The sequence below is a fragment of the Nannospalax galili genome, unplaced genomic scaffold (genome assembly GCF_000622305.1).
Source record: "Nannospalax galili isolate Female #2095 unplaced genomic scaffold, S.galili_v1.0 scaffold768, whole genome shotgun sequence".
NCBI lineage: Eukaryota > Metazoa > Chordata > Mammalia > Rodentia > Spalacidae > Nannospalax > Nannospalax galili.
Genome location: NW_008360317.1, coordinates 4634334 through 4654257, shown reverse-complemented (window position 1 = coordinate 4654257; position 19924 = coordinate 4634334). Strand labels below are relative to the sequence as shown.

At 44.5% G+C, this 19924-nt stretch overlaps 1 protein-coding gene across 1 annotated transcript; it reads left to right on the top strand.

The window, feature by feature from the left end:
* Nucleotides 1-817: 817 nt before the first annotated feature.
* Nucleotides 818-19084, top strand: Medag (mesenteric estrogen dependent adipogenesis). Its single transcript, XM_008825039.3, has 5 exons — nt 818-1801; nt 12443-12552; nt 15412-15524; nt 15692-15977; nt 17847-19084. Exons 1-5 carry the CDS (start codon nt 1524-1526, stop codon nt 17969-17971), a joined length of 912 nt encoding a protein of 303 aa, XP_008823261.1. The 5' UTR covers nt 818-1523; the 3' UTR covers nt 17972-19084.
* Nucleotides 19085-19924: the final 840 nt, after the last annotated feature.

Here is a 19924-nt window from a genome sequence, read left to right as displayed (position 1 = left end):
AGCTCATGTTCTGAGCAGAGATGCTTTACTGTGAAAAGTGGTATTCATTTTACAGGCAGATTCTCTTTCCTTTATGAAAGATTGATTCAGTAGTAGTCAATAGACCATGTTTGGCAGTGATCACATGCTTCGAGAGTGACATGCTTAGAGAACCCCGAGACTGAGATTAACCATAGAGAAAGTTATGTGTACTGCTTTGTATTTGGCGATTTAAATGAAATACAACAGTTTTTTTTTTCCATTTGATTTTATTAAACCTACACACTATGGAGGCCACTTAGACAAATTAAAAATCTCTGAATTCTATTTCACTTTTAGATTCTAGCTTGGAGTTCTAAGTCACAGTACTTCAGGAGGCCTTGGCACTGGGCTGGTCTTCCCTTCCATGTAGGTTCACCTGAAGCAGAGACTTTCACTCAGTGAATGTAATTGTTGGAAAACGTGCTTGCTCCTCTGTTAGACTGCAAGTTGGGTGATGGGCAAGGGATTGTATTTATTCGCCCTAGTCTTCTCAGAATTTGGCTTATTCTCTATCTCCTATTAGATGTTCTGGAAATAGTCATTTAATTAGATTGAACGGGATAGTTCTTTCATTCCCCAGGAGACTCATGAGCACATAGCTAGAGCAAGCAAATTTTTATGGACTGAACAAATGAACAGATTCTGGGACTCAGGCGCTCAGCCCACTGGGGAGGCGGGGAAGTGGGGAGGCCTGGTAGGACCTTTCCAGCCCTAATTCAAGGGTCCACCAAGCAGTAGAAACAAAGGAAGCAAGGAACAAAGTATGCAGAGCATGCCGGAAGGTCCTACTGGAAAGTAGCGTGCTGCTCATGGAAAGGGAGGCAGGGGTAGGAACCAGCGCCAGGAAAGGCTGATAAGAGAAAACCTAGGTTCATCTAGGCTGGGGTGGAGGAAGCTGAAGATCTAGGCTGGGCATGGGATGCAGATGCAGATGCGGATGCAGATGGAACTCCGGCTCCAGCTCTGACAGTCTCTGGGTCCCAAGTGGAGAGACAGGAGCCAAGTGGTATCTGAAGCATGGGTGGGGCCTGAACGAGTTCTAGACCACCACCTGCCAGGCCTGGGCCTCGTGAGGAGGACGCTACCCGGGGCAATGTGGGTCAGGCAGGGCGGGCCCCAGCGCCGGCCTGAGTGGCTGACCCGAGCGGGATGACTAAATCAGCCTTTGCCGAGGCGCGGCGAAGTGGGAGTGCGCCAAGTTATGAAACACTGATTGCTCGGCCAGAGCATCTGGGGTCGCGCCGGTGCCAGGAGGGGCGCGGATAAAAGGGGATGTGCAGCACCAGGACCGCTTTCTCCGCGCTCTGCCTGCAGTGCCCCTGGGGGTGGCTAGCCGTCGGGGCGACAGGAGGGCTCCCGGGCATCCGGTGCGCAGACTCTGGGCAGGCAGGCAGATACATCCCGGCGCTGGGCGGACGCAGCTGCTCTCCGGGACTCTGAAGTTTGGGGGGAGACTGGCTCCGCCAGGACTCCAGCGAGCTGAGAAAGACCCACGACCTGGTATGGCGACCGCGGCGTGCGAGCCTGTGGCGAGGCCCAGCCTGACCTCCATCTCGTCGGGGGAGCTGCGCAGCCTGTGGACCTGCGACTGCGAGCTGGCCTTGCTGCCGCTGGCGCAGCTGCTTCGCCTGCAGCCCAGCGCCTTCCAGCTGCGCGGGGAGCTGCTCGTGGTTCCCGGGCCGGGGGGACCCGCGGCCGCGCGTGGCGGCTTTAACATCTTTTGTGATGGCCTCGTGCGCCTCGACGGCCAGCTCTATCGCCTCAGCAGTTACATCAAGAGGTGGGTGGCCTCGCCGCCCCCGACCCCCGCCCTGCCGCGCTGTCCCTGCAGATCCTCCATCCCGCTGCTGTTCTCTCCCTGGCCATCATCCCTGCCCAACCCGCCAGGACCCTCCTGTTTTCATCCTGCTTCTAGGTGTTATTTCTACCAGCACCTGGAGCCTGCAAGCGCTTCCTGGACTGGCTTTTTTCTGCCCTTTGCAGTGACATTTCGCAGCTGCAGCTCGAAGCAGTTCAGAAGGGCATCTTGCAGAGCTCATGGAGAGGGCAGGGGTGGGCGCTCACTTGCCCCCACCCAACACGCCTAACCGGAGGCTGCTCTTTCCATCTTCTCTCTTAATCCTGCTGGATGAGCTCAGTGTGGGACACGCCCTTCAGGGGATGTTTACAGTGCAGACATGCCAGCCCTGGCTTTAAGTTCTGAGCTTTATTCCCTAAGAGACCCAATAGAGATGCATTCAGAAAGTTCAGGTTCTAGAAGTAGTTGTGCTCTCCATGTTTCATCAATCATATGGTTTCAATCAACCATAGCAAAGAAGAAAACAAAGGCCTTGGAAGCCCAGACCAGGGCATGTTGGCTGTTCATTGGATAGACAATAGGTAGGGGAAAAAAACTCAATTGCACAGGTACTTAGAGACCTGAAGTCCAGAATGACTTTCAGGACATTTAACTTTTGTGTGGCCAAAATGACCACAGGACTACACTTCTTCCAGTATGCTGGAAACCAAGAGATGGTCCATTCATTGGAAGCAGGCTTTGATTTTGGTGGCTATAGCAAGGTGGTTCATGCTGGATTGGCTTGACCCTGAGCTACCAGTCAGGGGTCACCCTGAGGGGAAAAAGGTGCACAACCCTCTTGCAGGTATGCTGGGATGATGAGTACCCCAGAACCAAGTGAGTTTCGGGTCACAGCCATGCGGCAGCCTGCCAGCTGTGAAGTTATAATGCTTTTTGCCACTGGGGAAGACAGTGCTATGTACTAGGTGGGCAGGATGGAGCCAAGAGAAGCCAACAAAGAAAATCAGACATTTACAATGTTCTTGTAGCTGCTGGGAAGAAACCTTAGTTTTCCAACTCAAGACAGTGAGCATTTTGAGTGCCTGAAAAACCATTCCCTAGCAATAATTTCTCTTTTGTAGGAGAATGAAAATGCCAATGTGTAAGCAGGGGATAGAGGGGAGAACTGAATTAGATATCAGACTTGGCCTGGAGAGATGGTACAGTGGGTAAGGTGAGAGAACTTGAGTTCAGATTCCCAGTCCAGGTGGGCTTGGTGGTGTGCACCTTTAATCCCAACACTCAGGAGGCAGAGGCAGGTAGATCTCTGTGAGACCGAGACCAACCTAGTCCAATAGCAAGTTCTAGGCCAACTGGGGCTATAGGGATAACCTGCCTAAAAACAAACAAAAAAGGTAGATTTCTACCATCTAGCACCTACACAGAAAGCTGGCCATGGCTACATGTGCCTGTAACCCCAGTGCTGGGGGTGTGGAGACAGGATGAATGCTGGGGCTTGCTGAACTCCAGCCTGCTCCAAACCCAGCAAGCTCCAGGTTCAATGAGACACCTTATCTTAAGGGAGTAAGGTAGAAAAATGATAGAGAAGGACATCAAATGCCCTCTGGCTTCCACATGTATACATTGGTGTGAGCACACACACATGCACCTCACGCAGATACCCTCCCACACACAAAGGAATCAACTCTACAGAGATTTAAAGACAGCTATTGTACTTGAGAAGAGAGAATAAAAAATTAAAATATCCCCAATGAATTGAAGCCAGAGGTAAGATATTTGACAGAATCAACTCTCCAAATCTTAGCATATGGCGCTGCAAAATTCAGAATGGTTTTGAGGTTTGCCATTAAATCCTCACTTTGAATAACTATATGACAGTAAACGAGACAACAGTGATTCCTGGGCAAGTTGGAGTATAGTCACAATGACCAGGGACACAGAACCAAGGTCAAGTGTGCCTCTATGCACACCAGGTTCTCATTGTATAAGCAATCATTGAGGGCTTTCATACCCTGGGGATAGGATGGAACCACTGTGAAAGAGTTGGCTGTTGGAAAGAGCAAAGTGTCTTCTGATAGGGGAACATGCCATGGCAGGAGGCAGCTTTTATAACTGTGTGGGCATCTTGAAGGGTGGCTGGAAGGGAACCTAGTCTGAATGGAGAGAGTTTTCTAGACAGAGGGAAGACTGTGTTATGTGCAGCAGAGATTTCACCCTAGTGGACCAGAGGTGGGGGGGCATTCTGCATGTAGTCATATAAAGATTCAATTGCTCTGACCTGTGAGATGGATCCAGTTGGCTCTGACATTGAAGATAATCTACTACTCTGAGATGGGTGTTTCCAGGTTCTTGGACTTTTATTAAAAGAAATTAAATAAAGATATACAGACTGCAAAGTAGTCAGGAAACTTTATTCAAAGCAAAGCAATAGTAGAAAAGAGTCAAGAGTGACAGTGGGCCACATGAGTGAAGGTAGTCCAGGGTCCCAGATTACGGCCTGGGACTTCTTTATATGGTCTGAAGGAAGGAAGGGCTGGCTTCTAAGTGATGTAATTTGGGTGGTTCTCTGTTTTTCTTGAAAGCTTGAATTATGTAAGCTTCTGCTCACTACGCATGTTCCTTTCTATGACGCATCTGATTTTAATCATATGCAAGCCCAATTACACATAGACTTAAAATGGTGAATAACTGAGTCTCTCTGAAAGCCCATTTAGAGGACACAGTTTGCCTTACTGTGCATGTACCCCAAACCAGTTCAAGCCTTCTCCCCTCCCCTCCTACTTGGCCATATCTGGCATACAATTGACTAGAATCTAAGTTTAGTGGTAATTAAAATAAAGAGAAAGTTATTCCATTGTTCAGAGTGAGGTATGTGTACAGATCAGTGCAGGTGGGTATCCTACATTGCCAACAGGTTTCTAGGTGCATTGGATGTATGTGCACAGTACATGCAGGTAAGGGTCTCAGGCTGCTGAGTGCATTATTAGAAGGGGGGAGTGTGCATAGCCCAAACAAGTGGAATCCAAGGTTACTAAGCTATTTGTTACGCCTGCCTGACTCTATAGCATACATTTCTTCCCTCACAATATACACCAAAGCAGTTTCTGTTCTCTCTCTTTTACATATATGTATAAAATATGCATATATGTATATAGGTATGTGTATATGTCCCTTCTTCCTCCTCCTCCTCCTCCTCCTCCTCCTTTTTCTTCATTAACTTTGTCCAGTTCCAGATTTTATTAGATTTGGATGATCACCTTTGTGCCCATCTGTTAAGGCATTCTTCCAAAGAATTGCCTGCAACAGTGACACTCCACAGGCATGCTCGACAGTATCCTCCACGTGCTGAGCCCAATTTGATACTATTGTGGCATGTGCGGGGAACCAGTTTTGAGTGTCTCTGGCATAGCACTCCACTTTGGATTTCCTCAAGGCTGGGCAATTGATGCAGATGAGCAGCCTAGTTTTAACCTGTCTGGGATCTTCAGAGTCTGCTTGCCCTCTGTCCATACTTCTCACTTGTCCTCACAAGGTGAAGACTAGAGTTGATGGAATCTAGTGAGTTATCATCCTTTTCCAGTCATCACATCCCTGCCTTAGGTGTGGGATGGCATCTAACCAAGAGCAGTTGTCAAGGTGGTTGGGGATTGAGAAAGGCAAAAGGCGGGTTCCTAAGCACTTTGGACCATTAGGCCAACTCTCAAAATAAGAGTTGCATCCCAGAAAGGTAGATGCATTCCCAGTGTTGCTGGTCACATGAATGTATCCAGAGATACTTGGATTTGGGATAGGAATCGTTGCGCTATTGATTAAGGTTTTATCCTATTCCATATACATTTTGGTGTGGGATAAGTCCATAGTGTAATTAATACTGCAGGGCCTCAAAAGTGTGTGCTACACCTTTCCTGAGGCCCTTTCCCAAGCAACCCCAAAAGGCTAAGAGCTGTTGCCCTTGACATTCACACGAGTCTCTCACTCACAGAGTGAGAGGGTGCTGTCTGGCTTCTTTTCTCAGGTTCATTTTCTGATACTTAGACATTTTTCTAAATACATAATCACTAAATAAACTATGGAGTCTGAGTGTGTTCTGATTGTTTAATTTTAAAGCTCTTTTGAAAACCTGCTTGTAAAGTATTTGTCTTCATTTGTAGAATTGATGGCCAAATCTTTATTGTGCTTTTTTTCCCTTTTAAGCTTAAGATTTCTATCCATGTCACAGCTAAAACCTGCTCCGAACTTTACATGCATATAATGGTTACTCGGTGACCTCTAATTCCTTCCAATTCACTGCTCCCTGGTATGAAGGAGGCTGCTCAGCAATCTAAATAAGTACAATAATAAATGTGGCTACTAATGTTGACTTGAGTCCCTGGAAGGGTGCAAAGTATTTCACAGGCATCATCTTCAGAAGCTTACAGAGTCAGCAGGATTGTTGCTGATCCTTTTTTACAAAGGGAAAATGAAAATTGGTGATGAGCCTGAGGAGGATGCTAGAAACAGCTGAACAGTAGCATTGTCTGACTACAAAGCCTATAGTTCAAGAAACTGCCTCAAACTAGAAGTGAGTCTGCCTTTCTATGGCCAGTGGCAGCTTCTCACCTACTTCCACAGCCCCCTAAATAAAGAACTAGTTTTCCATAAGCTGTACCTTGGGTATAATCAGTCTAAAAGGAAACCAAGTTTGGAGGTTTGAAGGAAGAAGATACAATATCTGCCCTATCCACAGCTAACCAACTGGTAGATAAGCATCAGCCACAGACCCCTCTAGGCATCAAGTGGGACACTGTGGCAGAACAGGAACTTGGGACTCAGAGGAGACAGAGTCAGGGAAAACATTTAGGTTTGTGCTGTTGGAAGCCTCACCTTCATTACACAATGGGAAGTATCTGCTGTTTGCCAGCCCCAGTCAGCGTCACAGCTCTCGGTGCAGCTTATGGGACTCTGTTCTACAAGCTTAGGCCCTGTGCGGTGACCCCTCCCCGTCCCCAGCCTCCAGCCTCAGATGTGGGAACTTACCCAGGCAGCAACCCCTCTGCAGGACACACTCTGACATTGTTGAAATGACAGTCATCTGTACACTAAGCTGTGATTTGGGTCAGACCCAGCCTAGAGGAAGTGTGAGTGAGGCGAGCAACACACTGAACAGAAGCAGGACCCTGGGATGTTTTCGTAATTTCTGTGTGACTCAGTTTTCTCAGCTCTTAGCTGAATATAGTAATCACCCTATAAAATAAAAAATAAAACCTAGAAAATGGGACCGAAGAGATGACTCAGTGATTAAGAACACCCCCAGCTTAGTGTACAGAGGAGCAGAGTTGGTTCCTAACACAGATTTCAGATGGTTCAAACCACTTGTTAATTCCGGTTTCGGGGAATGTGATGCCCTCTTCTGGCCTCTGTGGGCACTGCACTCCTGTGTACAAATCCACCCCCAATACACATAATTAAAAATAAAATAAAAATACAATCTTTAAAAAAGAGAATCACCTCAATCTTCAAGGGTTGTTGTATAGAATTAAACTTTATAAAGTCCTGAAAAACAGATGCTGGCACATATTGAACCTTTGTCAGGTGTCAGTTTTGATATTGTTACTAAGCAGCCTCATAAACCCCCTTTGCACCCATATTTGATTGGTTAACCAGCTCATGGGAAGCTAGCCCTTCTACTGGTAAGGAAAATGAGTCTCAGCAAAGTTAAATAGCCATAGAGATCACAGAGTCAGAGCTGATGTCAGCTGAGCCCCATCACTCTAAAGCTCTGGCCACACTGCCTCCTTTCCTGGCTTCCTTCCCGACTTCTAGCCACGCTGTGTGTACTTCCTAGTTTCACTGCACCTGGTCATTGTCAAATGGCTGCCTGTTTCTGAGATGCAACTCCCCCCCCGACCCCCCAACCCTCTTGTGCTTTGCCAACTTCTCTTTTGTGTGTTAAGAGACATAACAATCTTTTATCTGTACCCATCTCATCTCAATAGGTGGCTCTATTCCAGGCCCTTGCTTCCTTTTATTTATGTAATCAAGGGACAAATTAACAGAGCTTAGATATTTGAACACAGAGAACTTGGCATTCCTCTGGTATCTGTATGTATGAATGATGAACCAGCTTTTAAGCCTCTGCATGGCAGAGTCCTGTCTTTCATGAGTGCTTCTTTAAGATAGCATGCAAGTTTCCCGGGGTTCTTAATAAAACACAAATTCTGATTGGATAAAACTGGGCAGGGTCTTGAGTCTTGCACTTGGACAATGTGATGGCTGATCTTGGCTGTCAGTTGACATACCTGGAAAGAGGGAACCTTAATTGAGAAGTTTCCTCCATCAGATTGGCTTGTGGGCATTCTTTGGAGGTATTTTCTTGATTGCTAATTGATATAGGAGGGCCTAGCCCACTGTGAGCAGTACCATCCCTGGGTGGGTGAGCCTGGGCTATATAAGAAAGGTGAGCAAGCCAGAGGAAGCAAGCCAGTAAGCAGCGTTCCTCCATGGTCTCTACTTCAGTTTGTATCTCCAGGTTCCTGTCCTGACTTCCCTCAGTGATGGATTGTGGCCTAGGTGCCATAAGATGAAATAAACCCCTTTCCTCCCCAAGTTGCTTTTGGTCAGAGTGTTTAATTATAGCAACAGAGAAACAGGCTACAACAGACAAATTGCTGGTGCTGTGCTCCAGCAACGTGGTGCATGTTGAAATGGTATACTATATTCATCCCTCAAATAGATCATGTTCTTGATGGCAAGGTTATTTCACTCCTAAATCTTTGTGTTACCAGAACCTGCCTCAGCACAAGTGTTTAATAAGTGCTTATTGCACATACACAGAGCTCTTCTCCACTGCTCAGCCAGTGGATGAACAAATGTATCCCATTGATTCAAGCCACCCACATTGGAATCAGAAGGGAAAATGTTGCTCAGTTTCACTACAGCTGGAGCAAAAGGAGGAGGGAAGGAAGTTTTGACTAGTGTAGGGCACTTTGCATCAGGCACTCAAGCAAACCCTGGAAACAACAGACCCTACACGCCCTAGAGAAGGCTGTCCCTCATCTTTTTATTTAGTGTCACATCAAAGGATTCTGAAAGCCAGGAACAGCCTCTGGGACTCCAACACAGACTGTTGCAGGATGTGCTCTTTACTACACTCCCCCAAGGAGCTTTCCCTTTTTATTTTAATTGTGATAAAATGTACACCACACATAGTATGCTATTTTAGCCCGTTTTAAGTACACAGTTCAGTGGTAATAAGTACTTTCTTACTGTACAACCATAACCACCACTCAGTTCTCGAAATTTTTTATCATCCCAAATTGAAATTCTATATTCTACAACCATTAGACCACTACTCAGTCCTCATCCTCCAGCCCTGGGTAATCCCCATGCTACTTTCTGCCTCTGTGAATTTGAAATTGGATTATTTCAGGTAACTAATATAAATAGAATATACTATAATTGGCCTTGTTGTGACTGGTTTATTTCACTTAGATATTGTCACCAAGGTTTACTATGTTGTAGCATGTAGTTAATTGTAGTTGATATTTTTCCTACCTTTTGAGAAATAGTCTCGTGTAGCTCGGACTTGCTTCAAACTTGTTATATAACAGATGATGGCCTTGAGCTTCTGCCTCAGACTGTGATTACAAGTGTGTGACACCACACCCCGTGGTTTCCTTCTTCTCGAAGCCTTAATAATACTCCACTGTGTGGGCATGATACATTTTGCTAAGCCATCCATCTGTTGCTGGACATTCAAGTTGTTTCCACCTGTTGGCTCTTGTGAACAATGCTGCTGTGCACGCAGGTGTTCTGATGTCTGTTTGAACCCCTGCTCACACTGCTTTTGTTTGTTTAGAATATGAAATTTTACATTTTTAAATCGACAAACATATTTAAGGGGTACATGTGATATTTTCATACATGTATATCTATGTATTTATTTTACTAGATACACACACATATATACAAACATATAACCCCCCACCCCCCCTGGGTGGAAGCCTTGGCTTTGAGTTCCTACTTGTCTTTGAACAGTGAGTCACTAGAGAAAGAAGAAATTCAGGATCATTTTCCAGATTGTGCTGGTGAGGCTGGGGAACCCAAGAAAAGCTGAGGCTGGGCACTGAGGGTGGCAGATCTTCCTACCACTCCTGATTTGTAGACCCATCTTCCACATCTTGCCTCTTCCAGCCTTCCATAGTGGCAGACTGAGGACAGAAGCTGTTGTTCATCTCTCTTTCTGGTACTCATAACACTCCCATTCCTGGAATACAGCTCTGGTAGGAGTCAGAAGTTTTCAGAACTCTACTACATGGGTGAGCTGGGTTGGCCAGGATTAAATCTATGCATCCTATTTACAGAGCATCTACTATGTGGAAGCACACATGTAATCACCCCATGAAAGAAGATACTGCTTAATGGCCCTTGGCAAATAAAGCGGCAAGTTCAGCATGAGCTGTGGCTCAGGTTCACAGTGAGCCTTGGCTCTGAAGTGGCGTGTTCACATCACTGCACTAGGACGGGAATTAGGTCTTATTTGAAACACTGCTTTCTCTGACATTGTTCTGCCGTCCCGTCTTTACCCTGAATTCAAGCTTAGAAAGTTGTAATCTGAAGGTATTCTGGGACCATGGTAAAATGAAGAAGTGAGAGTTAAAGGAGCTGGTTACCTTAAAATTGTTTGCATTTTATCTCTAATGACAACGTTAGCAAATATAATAAATATTCAGTGCACAAAGGTGATATTTGCATTACTAATTCAAAAATATTCATGATTAAACATTTAATAACCTGTCCCTTATGTAGTCTAGTAAGACATCCTAAAGTAAAACCTGCGATTAAATGTCAAACACTGAAAAACCCTTGGAACTGAACAGCTAGACCTGCTGATCTTTTTGTATTTTAATAACGTTTGTACTCCAATTTTATAATAAAAAATTTCAAAAAATAAGAAAAAAGGTAGAAAGCAATTGTAGACACCATATATTGACCTATGCCTTCCACACACAGACACACACATGCACCTGCGTGTATACATGTGCATACACAGGCCCCATACACACATATACAAAACACATACACACACACATGCACACACACACAAACTTGGTGATATAGAAAGCAGGAAAGAGTTCAGATCTTCTCTTAGGGGTCTCTAAGTCTGATCTGACAATCCAGTAAAAAGGTAATGACATAGATTTCTAGGAATTCATGCTGAGAGACAACTAAGTTGAAGCTATACTTCTCTGTCTTGGGGGTAGGCATCCTCTGGAATGCTCTTGACTCACTCTTGAGTCCCTGTCTGTATAGTGACCCCTCAGAGGGAGTTGTAGGAAGTGAACATGGGAGAGACTGAGAGACAACTGTGCAGTGACAGCCTCCTGTGGCAGCCCATTGCTTTCCAAGGATGTGGTTTTCATGTTGGGCACTGGAAGGACTACCTGTCAGACAGAAAAATGCCTGGAGTTGTCTGCTCATTACTGGATGTAAGAAACAGTTGGTGCAGTATAGCAAAGGCACGCCCCGCTGTCAATGTTGACATTCCATTCCCTCCAGGAAGATGCATCCAGTTGTACCAACTGGGGACAAGTCTTATTTAAGAGGGACTGTGATGGAAGCATCCTTCCCATGCCATGCCATTCAGCCTACACCCACATAGCCACTGAGCTTGATGCAGCTAGGAAATGAACCATCCCCTTGAAGGAAGTCAATTTGCATTTGGATCTTTTTATTAGCCATGGAGGTAGAGGCATAGAAAGACTGTTTTGAAAAATTGTATGGCAGCGAGTGAAAGCTAACATTGTAAATGAGAATCAGGATCCAGAAAAATCTTTCTAAGATCAAATAAACTCAAACTAGGAAGCTAAATTTAATGTGGATATTCACAAAAATATATTAGCAGTTTTATTTTTTAATTTCACTAGCTGAGACTTGAGGAAATGTGAATTAGTAATAGTTCGTAGGAATAATGATTAATGCTATAATCCCTGCAGGGGGCTGTGCTTATTTTAGTATTAGAAAAGGGGAAAAGAAGGAAAAGTCCAGACGTATTAGGTGAATGCACTGGAGAAGACTCAGTGAATTCCATCTTCTCAGTTGTATTTGTATACATGTGAGTATTTTGCCTACATGTATGTAAATGTACCACATGCATGCAATGCCATGGAGACCAGAAGAATGTGTCAGATTCCCTGAAACAGGAGTTATAAACAGTTGTTAGCAGCCATGTGGGTGCTGGGAATTGAACCCAGGTCCTCTGCAAGAGCAGCCAGTGCTCCTAACTGCCAAGCCATCTCTCTAGTCCCTATAATTAATTTTTGATTCAGGGGACTTAGAGCTCTGATAGCTTCAGATGAACTCTTGTGTTCACATGATGGATGATGCTAGTTTCATCTGGTAAAGGTTTCCCTGAAAGCCACACCTTGACACCAAGCCACCCCAAAGACCATAGAACCCTCAGGCAATCAGCAATAGGTAGAAGATTAACATTCATGGTACAACATGTGGTGATCCTTACTAGGACACATTTTAGGACACATTCCTCCGAAGCTGTGGCAGAGGTCGGCACCTGGCCAGCAAGTGCATGCCCTTCCGGAGATGATCAAGGACATTACACCTGCAATTATCTCTGTTTTTTCATAGATATGTGGAACTGACCAATTACTGTGATTATAAAGACTACAGGGAAACTATATTGAGCAAACCAATGGTATTCTTTATTAACGTACACACCAAAAAGGACTCCTCAAAAGGTGGGTATATAAGCAGTTTTCATGTGGTTCTGCCTTGTTGGGTAGTGGGCATGCTAATGAGGTAGGAAAGGGGCATGGAGAAGGAAGGGTGGACATGAGCTTATGGCAAGGCCAACAGCAAGGAACCTGCTATGTGAGGCCACTTGGAGCGCAGCGCAAGCTGGCACAGCATACCTCTAAAGATTCTACGGCAGAAGCCACCAGTCTCCAAGCTTCTTACTTCCTGTTCAGGCAGGAAGTGAACTGGCATTTTGAGCCTTCAGAGCTTCTACTTCCTATTAGGCAGGAAATGATCTAATATCCTGGGCCTTCTGGGGTTGCAGGGACAGCTAGAGTGACGAGACTACCAGAAATCACACACCTACAGTATCTCAGGAATGTTCCACTGTAACCAGCTGCCACAAAAGCCCCATGGGGCTTATCATTCAAATGGGAACGTTTTTGAGCATGGTAGTCAGTACAGTTCAAGTGTTCTTCTGGGATGGAGGTATAAAGTGCTGCTGTGGTAGGATACAAGGTTATCTTACCTATGGGGCACATATATGATCCTCATTTTAATGGGAAGGAAACTAAGTTTTTTTTTTTTAAGGCAGTTGATGCTTTAGGTTTTGTGTTTCTATGTACTAGAATTGCATATATAAACACATTTCTTTATGGTTTCCCAAGAAATCAGTAACGCAAATTCCGATATGAAAATGTCTCCATATCTCTACTCTCGTCCTGCTCAGAGTAGTATGTAGGAAAGACCTGAGCAAATCTGTGATTAAGGGTGGAATTCCTGGAACTTGATTCCAAGTGGCATTCCTAAAATGAGTCCAGAGTAACACTAGTGACCTGCGTATTTAAGATGGCCTTCCTCAGCCTTCCCTCTGAAACTAGTACAGCTCTCTCTGCTCATTCTTAACAACATCAGGATACTCTGTCTGCAGAGGATGGCAAAGCACAGCCCACAGTGACTAGCCACACCGTGAGGGTATCCCAGCCCCACATGTGCTGTGACTTGCTGATGACCAGGAAGCCAGTTGGTTCTCCGGGACTGCAGTTTGCACTGTATAAGTTTTTCTCCTGCCACATTTTGTCAGGAGGAATCTAAGGAGAATGAGAACTCTCCCAGCTCAGCGAAAGTTCAGTAAGTGTTACAAGAAAGTATCTGTGAGTGCTTACAGAAAGCCCACAGTTCAGTGATAACTGAGGTGGAAGGAGGTACAAGACTCCAAGGGCTGCTCAGTCATGAGAAAAGCTATAACATGTAGAAGTCTATAATATAAAAACAAAAGATGGTTAAGCTTAGACTGTGAACACTGTGACTAAGGCAACATGTCAGCCTTGCCACTATTCTAAACTGCACTGTTATGCAAATTACAAGTTTCCATTTCTGCAAGACAAGCACTGATGTTTTCTAGAAGTTTGTCATAATAAACATAAAACATAAAAATGAACAAGTCTATAAATGTGAAAGTCATCATCTAGGTTGTAGAGTGTACAACCTGCCCAACTGCGGAATATATTAGACCTTAGTGTTTAATGAGCCTTTTAAAGGTCTTGGTTTATTTGCATGAAATTCAGTTCAAGGTACAAAATAGCTTGCTTGCTTGCTTTACTTTATATCATGTCTAAAGTTTATATGTAAAGTTCCTTTAAAAATTCAGAAGGGAAAACAGGGATAGGAAAATAAGATGAGTAAATTTAGTTCAAAATGCATTCTTTGAAAATGTAAACACTTGCTATTGGTGGGCCACAGGTTTGCCTCTGAGATATCTCAAAGGCAACGCATGTTCTCAAAATTATGTAATGGCTGGTCCACACCTTTAAAGAGAGGGTGACATGGGTATCTTGTCTCCCTTGGGGAAGCACTTGGGTAATTTAAGACTTGAAACTTGAGTCTGGGTGCTTGAAAAGAAACGAATAGTTAATAAGATTCCAATGATTTTCAATGAGGAAACAATGTTCTCTTTGTTTATATTGTGAAGAAGTGGACAGAATGAGACTTAAGGGAATGTAACACAAAAAAACAACACAACAGAAAACAAATGGTCTTCCAGGGCAGTGATGTGGTAGTCTAAACAATGGCCTGAACAGAGGTCCCATTTGGGATTGTCTTGGGGGAGGTTTGAGAAAGGATTCCATCCTCATTACCTTGGTCCTTAGAACCCTAATCTGGGGCAACTGAGATGGCTTAGCCATTAAGGGCACCTGCTAAGCCTGGAGACCTGCGTTCAATCCCAGGAACCCACAAGGTAGAAGAGAATGGACTCAGAAAAGTTGTCTGCTGACCTCTGCATGCACTCCATGGGGCCCACTATACCACATACACACACACACACACACACACACACACACACACACACACATACACACACACACACACACAGATAAACACATTTATAAAAAATTGGGGAATAAAGAACCCAGCCTGGTCCTGGCATAGAGTGGCAGTTCTTTGCAGAGAACTGTGGGTGGAAAGCACAGGGGCACTTTGTAGCTGAGGTGCTAGTGAGAACCAGGTCACGACTTACATACCTAGCAAGTTGGGTTGGGAACAAGCCACAAGAAGCTTACTTTGTTCTCCAGCTGTGTGTGTCCCTGTGGAAACAAAGTTTTCATCTTTCAATTTCCAAGGGAATCAATTTCCTAACCTGTTTTTATAGTGGCTAAGACTTCCCTTCCAACTTGTAAAGTTCTGAGGAACATTCCTAGAAATCTCACTAGGCAACTGGTAAGAGTCTGAGGGAGTGCGCAGGAAAGGGTAAAGATGTGTCAAATCTTTACAAGAGGTTCGAGCCACAGTTTTTACTAATCTGAAGAAGCACATTCGTGTCACACAAACACTTTTTCTGACTTCTGTTTGCTGATTTCTAGAAAGGACATATGCATTTCTTGTAAACACAAGGCATCCCAAGATACGAAGACAGATAGAGCAAGGGATGGACATGGTCATATCCTCAGTGATTGGAGAAAGCTACCGACTTGAGGTGAGCAGGGCTGTCTCCCCACCACCACCTGTGTAGTTCATGCAAAGACTGTGTCCCTGCCTGCCCAAGACCCCAGGCCTGCCCCTCAGAGCACAAGGATATGGACATTTGGGTTGTGGTTGATTCTATAATATCTCCCAAGTCAATTAACTTTTTCTCTCTTTCAGTTTGATTTCCAAGATGTAGTGAAGAAATTTTTCCCTCCAGGAACTCAAGTGATGAATGGAGAAAATTTGAGCTTTGCCTATGAATTCAAAGCTGACGCCCTATTTGATTTCTTCTATTGGTTTGGGCTCAGCAATTCCACTGTAAAAGTAGATGGAAAGGTTCTGAACTTGTCAAGCACAAATCCAGAAAAGAAAGAGACAATTAAGTTATTTCTGGAAAAAATGAGTGAACCTTTAATCCGAAGGAGCAGTTTCTCTGACCGGAAATTCAGTGTCACATCTAGAGGTATGTTATGAATGCTCTAGGGCATGGGAAAGGTAGTTAGATCAAACAGTGCAGACTGGGCATGGGAGGGAAGTGGCTACTAACTGAAAAGGCCAGAGATGTGACTCCAGACCCAACAGAAACCTAGTACCCACAACTAAGAAAGGATTAAGAACTGTTTGTGACCCCCAAGGAGAAGCTGGGCACAATGGTATGTGCACCTGCTAAGGCAGGAGGATCACTTGAGTCCAAGAGTTTGAGGCCAGCCTGGGCAACATAGATCCTGTCTCAGAAAAAAGAAAAGAAGAGGGAAAAAATGAAAAAAGAAGTATATAGTAAGACAGTGAGTTTTCCTTTAAAACTCCCTGTTTTCCGACATATTATATTATGCAGCAAACCCAGAAGAAATCTTAAAAATTATTAATTTAAATGAATATTTGTGTTTACTTCAGCACATGAGATTTTAACTATTTTTAAATGAGTATTCCCAACCCCCAGCCCCCAGCCCCCCTGTGCATTCTGGACTACGGAATGATCTCTGACACTCCCAGCCAGAACGGATGTCTAAGCGGCTGTGGTCTCTATCTTTAACAGTGTGTTTGGAAGGGCTCTCAGATTCTGTAAGAATAACTTCTGGGAAGGTTTCATTTAACAAACTAACATGACATATGGCAGGCTCTTGGTTTTGATATGCTCAGGATTCAGGCAGATGGCTTGGATGACGTGTCCGCTATGAGCTGCTCTCTGTTGAGGGCTAGTCTGGGCCCTAGAGCACTTCCCAAATCAGGGCTCTGATGGCTAATTGCAGAAACCACCAGCTTAGGACCTTCATGGCACTACTAGTGCAGATGTAAACAGTCTTCATTAATGTATTTAATGGCAATTCTTTCCTCGAGTGTGTATGGTAAGAGGCCTTACTCAGGAGTTTCTAATCTTAGAAATGGCCTCTCTCTTTCCCTCCCTCCCTCCTCCCTCCCTCCTCCTTCTCCCTCCTCCCCTCTGTCAATCTCTCTCTCTCTTTCTCTCTCTCTCTCTCCCTCCCTCCCTTCCTCCCTCCCCTCCTCTCTCTCTCTGTAGTCTTAGCTTTCTCTCTCTGTCCATGTTCTATCTATCATAGCCCTATCCTTTGTGGAGGCCCACTCTCCTTGATGTGACAGAGTCACACTTGCCTGATCCTTAGTATTACCCACTGGCCCCAGCAGCCTGTACAGCCTTCCTGTTTCAAGGTGGTTCACCCTCTGCCCTGTAGTTTTCTTAAGGAATCCACTGTCATCAAGGGGCACTAGAATACCTGTGAAGGTCCCATGCTTCTTAGAAAGTGCATCCTGAGCTGGATATGAGGCTTTATAAGCTCAAGAGCAGTCAGGGAGGATCATTCTTGGGAGCTGGCAGGCCCTGCAGATGGTGCAGCCTGTTGCCCTGGCAGATGGCAAAGCCAAAGCACACCTGTAACATGGGAACCCAGCCCTTGAGCCAAGTAGGGGCCCACCAAAGCTGCCAGCCCAGTCTCGTTCCCTTCAAAGCTGACCTCGAATGGGAATGTAGCTTAGTGGTAGAGCACTTGCCTAGCCTGTGGGAAGCCCTGGGTTCCATCCTCAGCCCTGTGAAACAAACCAACCAACCAACAGCCAGAATCAGATCTATGGCCTCTGTCCTGAGCATCTGTTCCCCAGCACATGCAGTTCACTGTAAATCAGCCCACAGGAAAACAACTGACAATCATATCCCACTGAAAAGCAAAAACGAAACATGGTTTTGTTTAGCCTTTCGGGTTTTCCTGTGGAAGCCAGGATTCTCAATTATGGAAATGGTTATGTTACATGAGTTTTAAAGGTACTTTTTCTTTCTGCAGTGATGATAATAATGAGTGGCTTATTTACTGTTTTTTAGGTTCAATAGATGACGTTTTTAACTGCAATCTGTCACCCAGATCGTCACTGACAGAGCCGCCTTTGGCAGAATTACAATTTCCAAGTGTTCTGGAATCTGAAGAGACACCCAGCCAATTTGTCTGATTGGACTGAACATTCTAGCTATTTCTCTTTGACTCCAGGCCTGTGGCAGACAGCTGGTTGAGGGGGTGAGAGGAGGTAGGAGTCAGGTAGTTCCACCCCCTTGCCATCCCTTGTTCTTGGCTCTACAGAGAGCTCCTGTCTTCCATTTCCCTGGATGTGGTGCCGTGGCAGGTCCAGGGAGGCTAGCTTACATTAAGGCTATGGTTTCTAGAATGGAAGGACTTTGACCCTATGGCATAGGAGTGGGGTGTCTTTGACTTTGAATATTTTCCCAAGGAGTCTGAGGTATCCTTGGGAGCTTCCTTGGAAACCTCTGTGGGAGACATCTGACTTGGATGTCAACCCATGATTCTTCATGTATCACAGTGTGGCCTTCAGCTTAGGACTTACATGTCTGTTCTCAGTCCCAGCAAGCCTGGGGTTAATCTCTTCTCTTGCTAGGTAAAGCCTATACCATCTTTCACTGGTGCACAAGTAAGGTTTCATCCTGCCTGTGTGAAAACTGAAGGGAAGCATTCAAGGTACAGTTTGCTGAAGGATCTGATCCCTATCATCCACTGCCTGACATGCAGAGCCAGGTGGTACTGTACCAACCAGTGGCAGGGCAGTGTGCTCCTCACTGCAGGCACACTATGCCAGCTGGGCATCTGAAATAAGCTTTTAGCAGTCTTCACATAAAAAGTCCAAGACAGCTGTATCATTACCACAGTGCATTGATTCATCGATGCACTTTTCATCTCAAAGCTGCAATAGAATTCTTCAGAAGGAAAGAAAATGATCCTATCTACACGTAAAAGTTTGCATGAGTGGCCAGACATGGAATACACCTGTTATCCTAGCACTCTGGAGGAAGAGGTAATGGAATCAGGAGTTGGAAACCAGCCTGGGATGTCAACATAGAAAACTGTCTCCTAAAAACAAAATCTTTTGCATTAATGAATTGCTGCATGTGCTCATAAGGAGAAAGATTTATGGGTTCTGCAAATCATTTTTCTGTCCTTTAAAAAAGTGTAACTTTATTACATGTTTTGATAACACTCCTGGTGACCTGCCACTTATATTTGAAATGTTACATAGTACATTTGCTCAATTAAAGCTTTTCTTAACATCCAACATATAATTGAATGCATTTGTGACCAAAGGTGTGTGGGATGGCCCCTAGAATTTTTTAGGTGGTGTGTTTGCCTGGTAGTTCACTAAGTTACAGTAAGAAGTGCTGTTTCCACAGCTACTTCCTCAAGAACAGTCATTTAAAGGGAAAGGCCACAACAAAATTGGATACTGATCTCTCAGAAAAGAGGAGCGAAATGCTGTTTGATCACAAGACGATGAATATGTTATTAAATTCAGTAAAAAATAAAGAATACCAACAAGTGATCTGCCAGTGGAAGCAAACGTTAGGTAGCAAACGTTAGGTAGGTAAATCAAGAATTAAATTCGTCCCAGAGGAAACAGAAACTCTATTTATAAAATTGACAATTTTCTTTTGTAGTTGAATTGAGAAAAACATCAGTAATCACTCCAGGGATGAACGAAAAATCTGGGAGTTTTCTTTCATCATTAAGATGTCTCTTCTTAGTTGATTCTGAATCAAAAGCATTCATTCACTCAGTATTCACACAACAATTACCTATAAGGAAACATACACAGTGCTTTTGTATTTTATTAGCAAATATTTCAAAGCAGTGAGACTGGCAAATCTGTAAATGGGTGTTAGATCTTCCCAGATAAAAGAGGCTTCAGCCTAGCCATTCAAGTGGTCCGATGTGGACACCTTAGTGTATAAGCTGCACAGAAATCTTTAGGATGACACTATGGTTTGTTCCCACCAAAGTTCATGTTGAAATTTGATCTTCAAATATTTGGAGATGGATCTAGAGGTGGTTAGAAGGATTATGGGGCTGGAGAGATGGTTCAGCAGTTAAGAGCACATACTGCTCTATCAGAGGACCC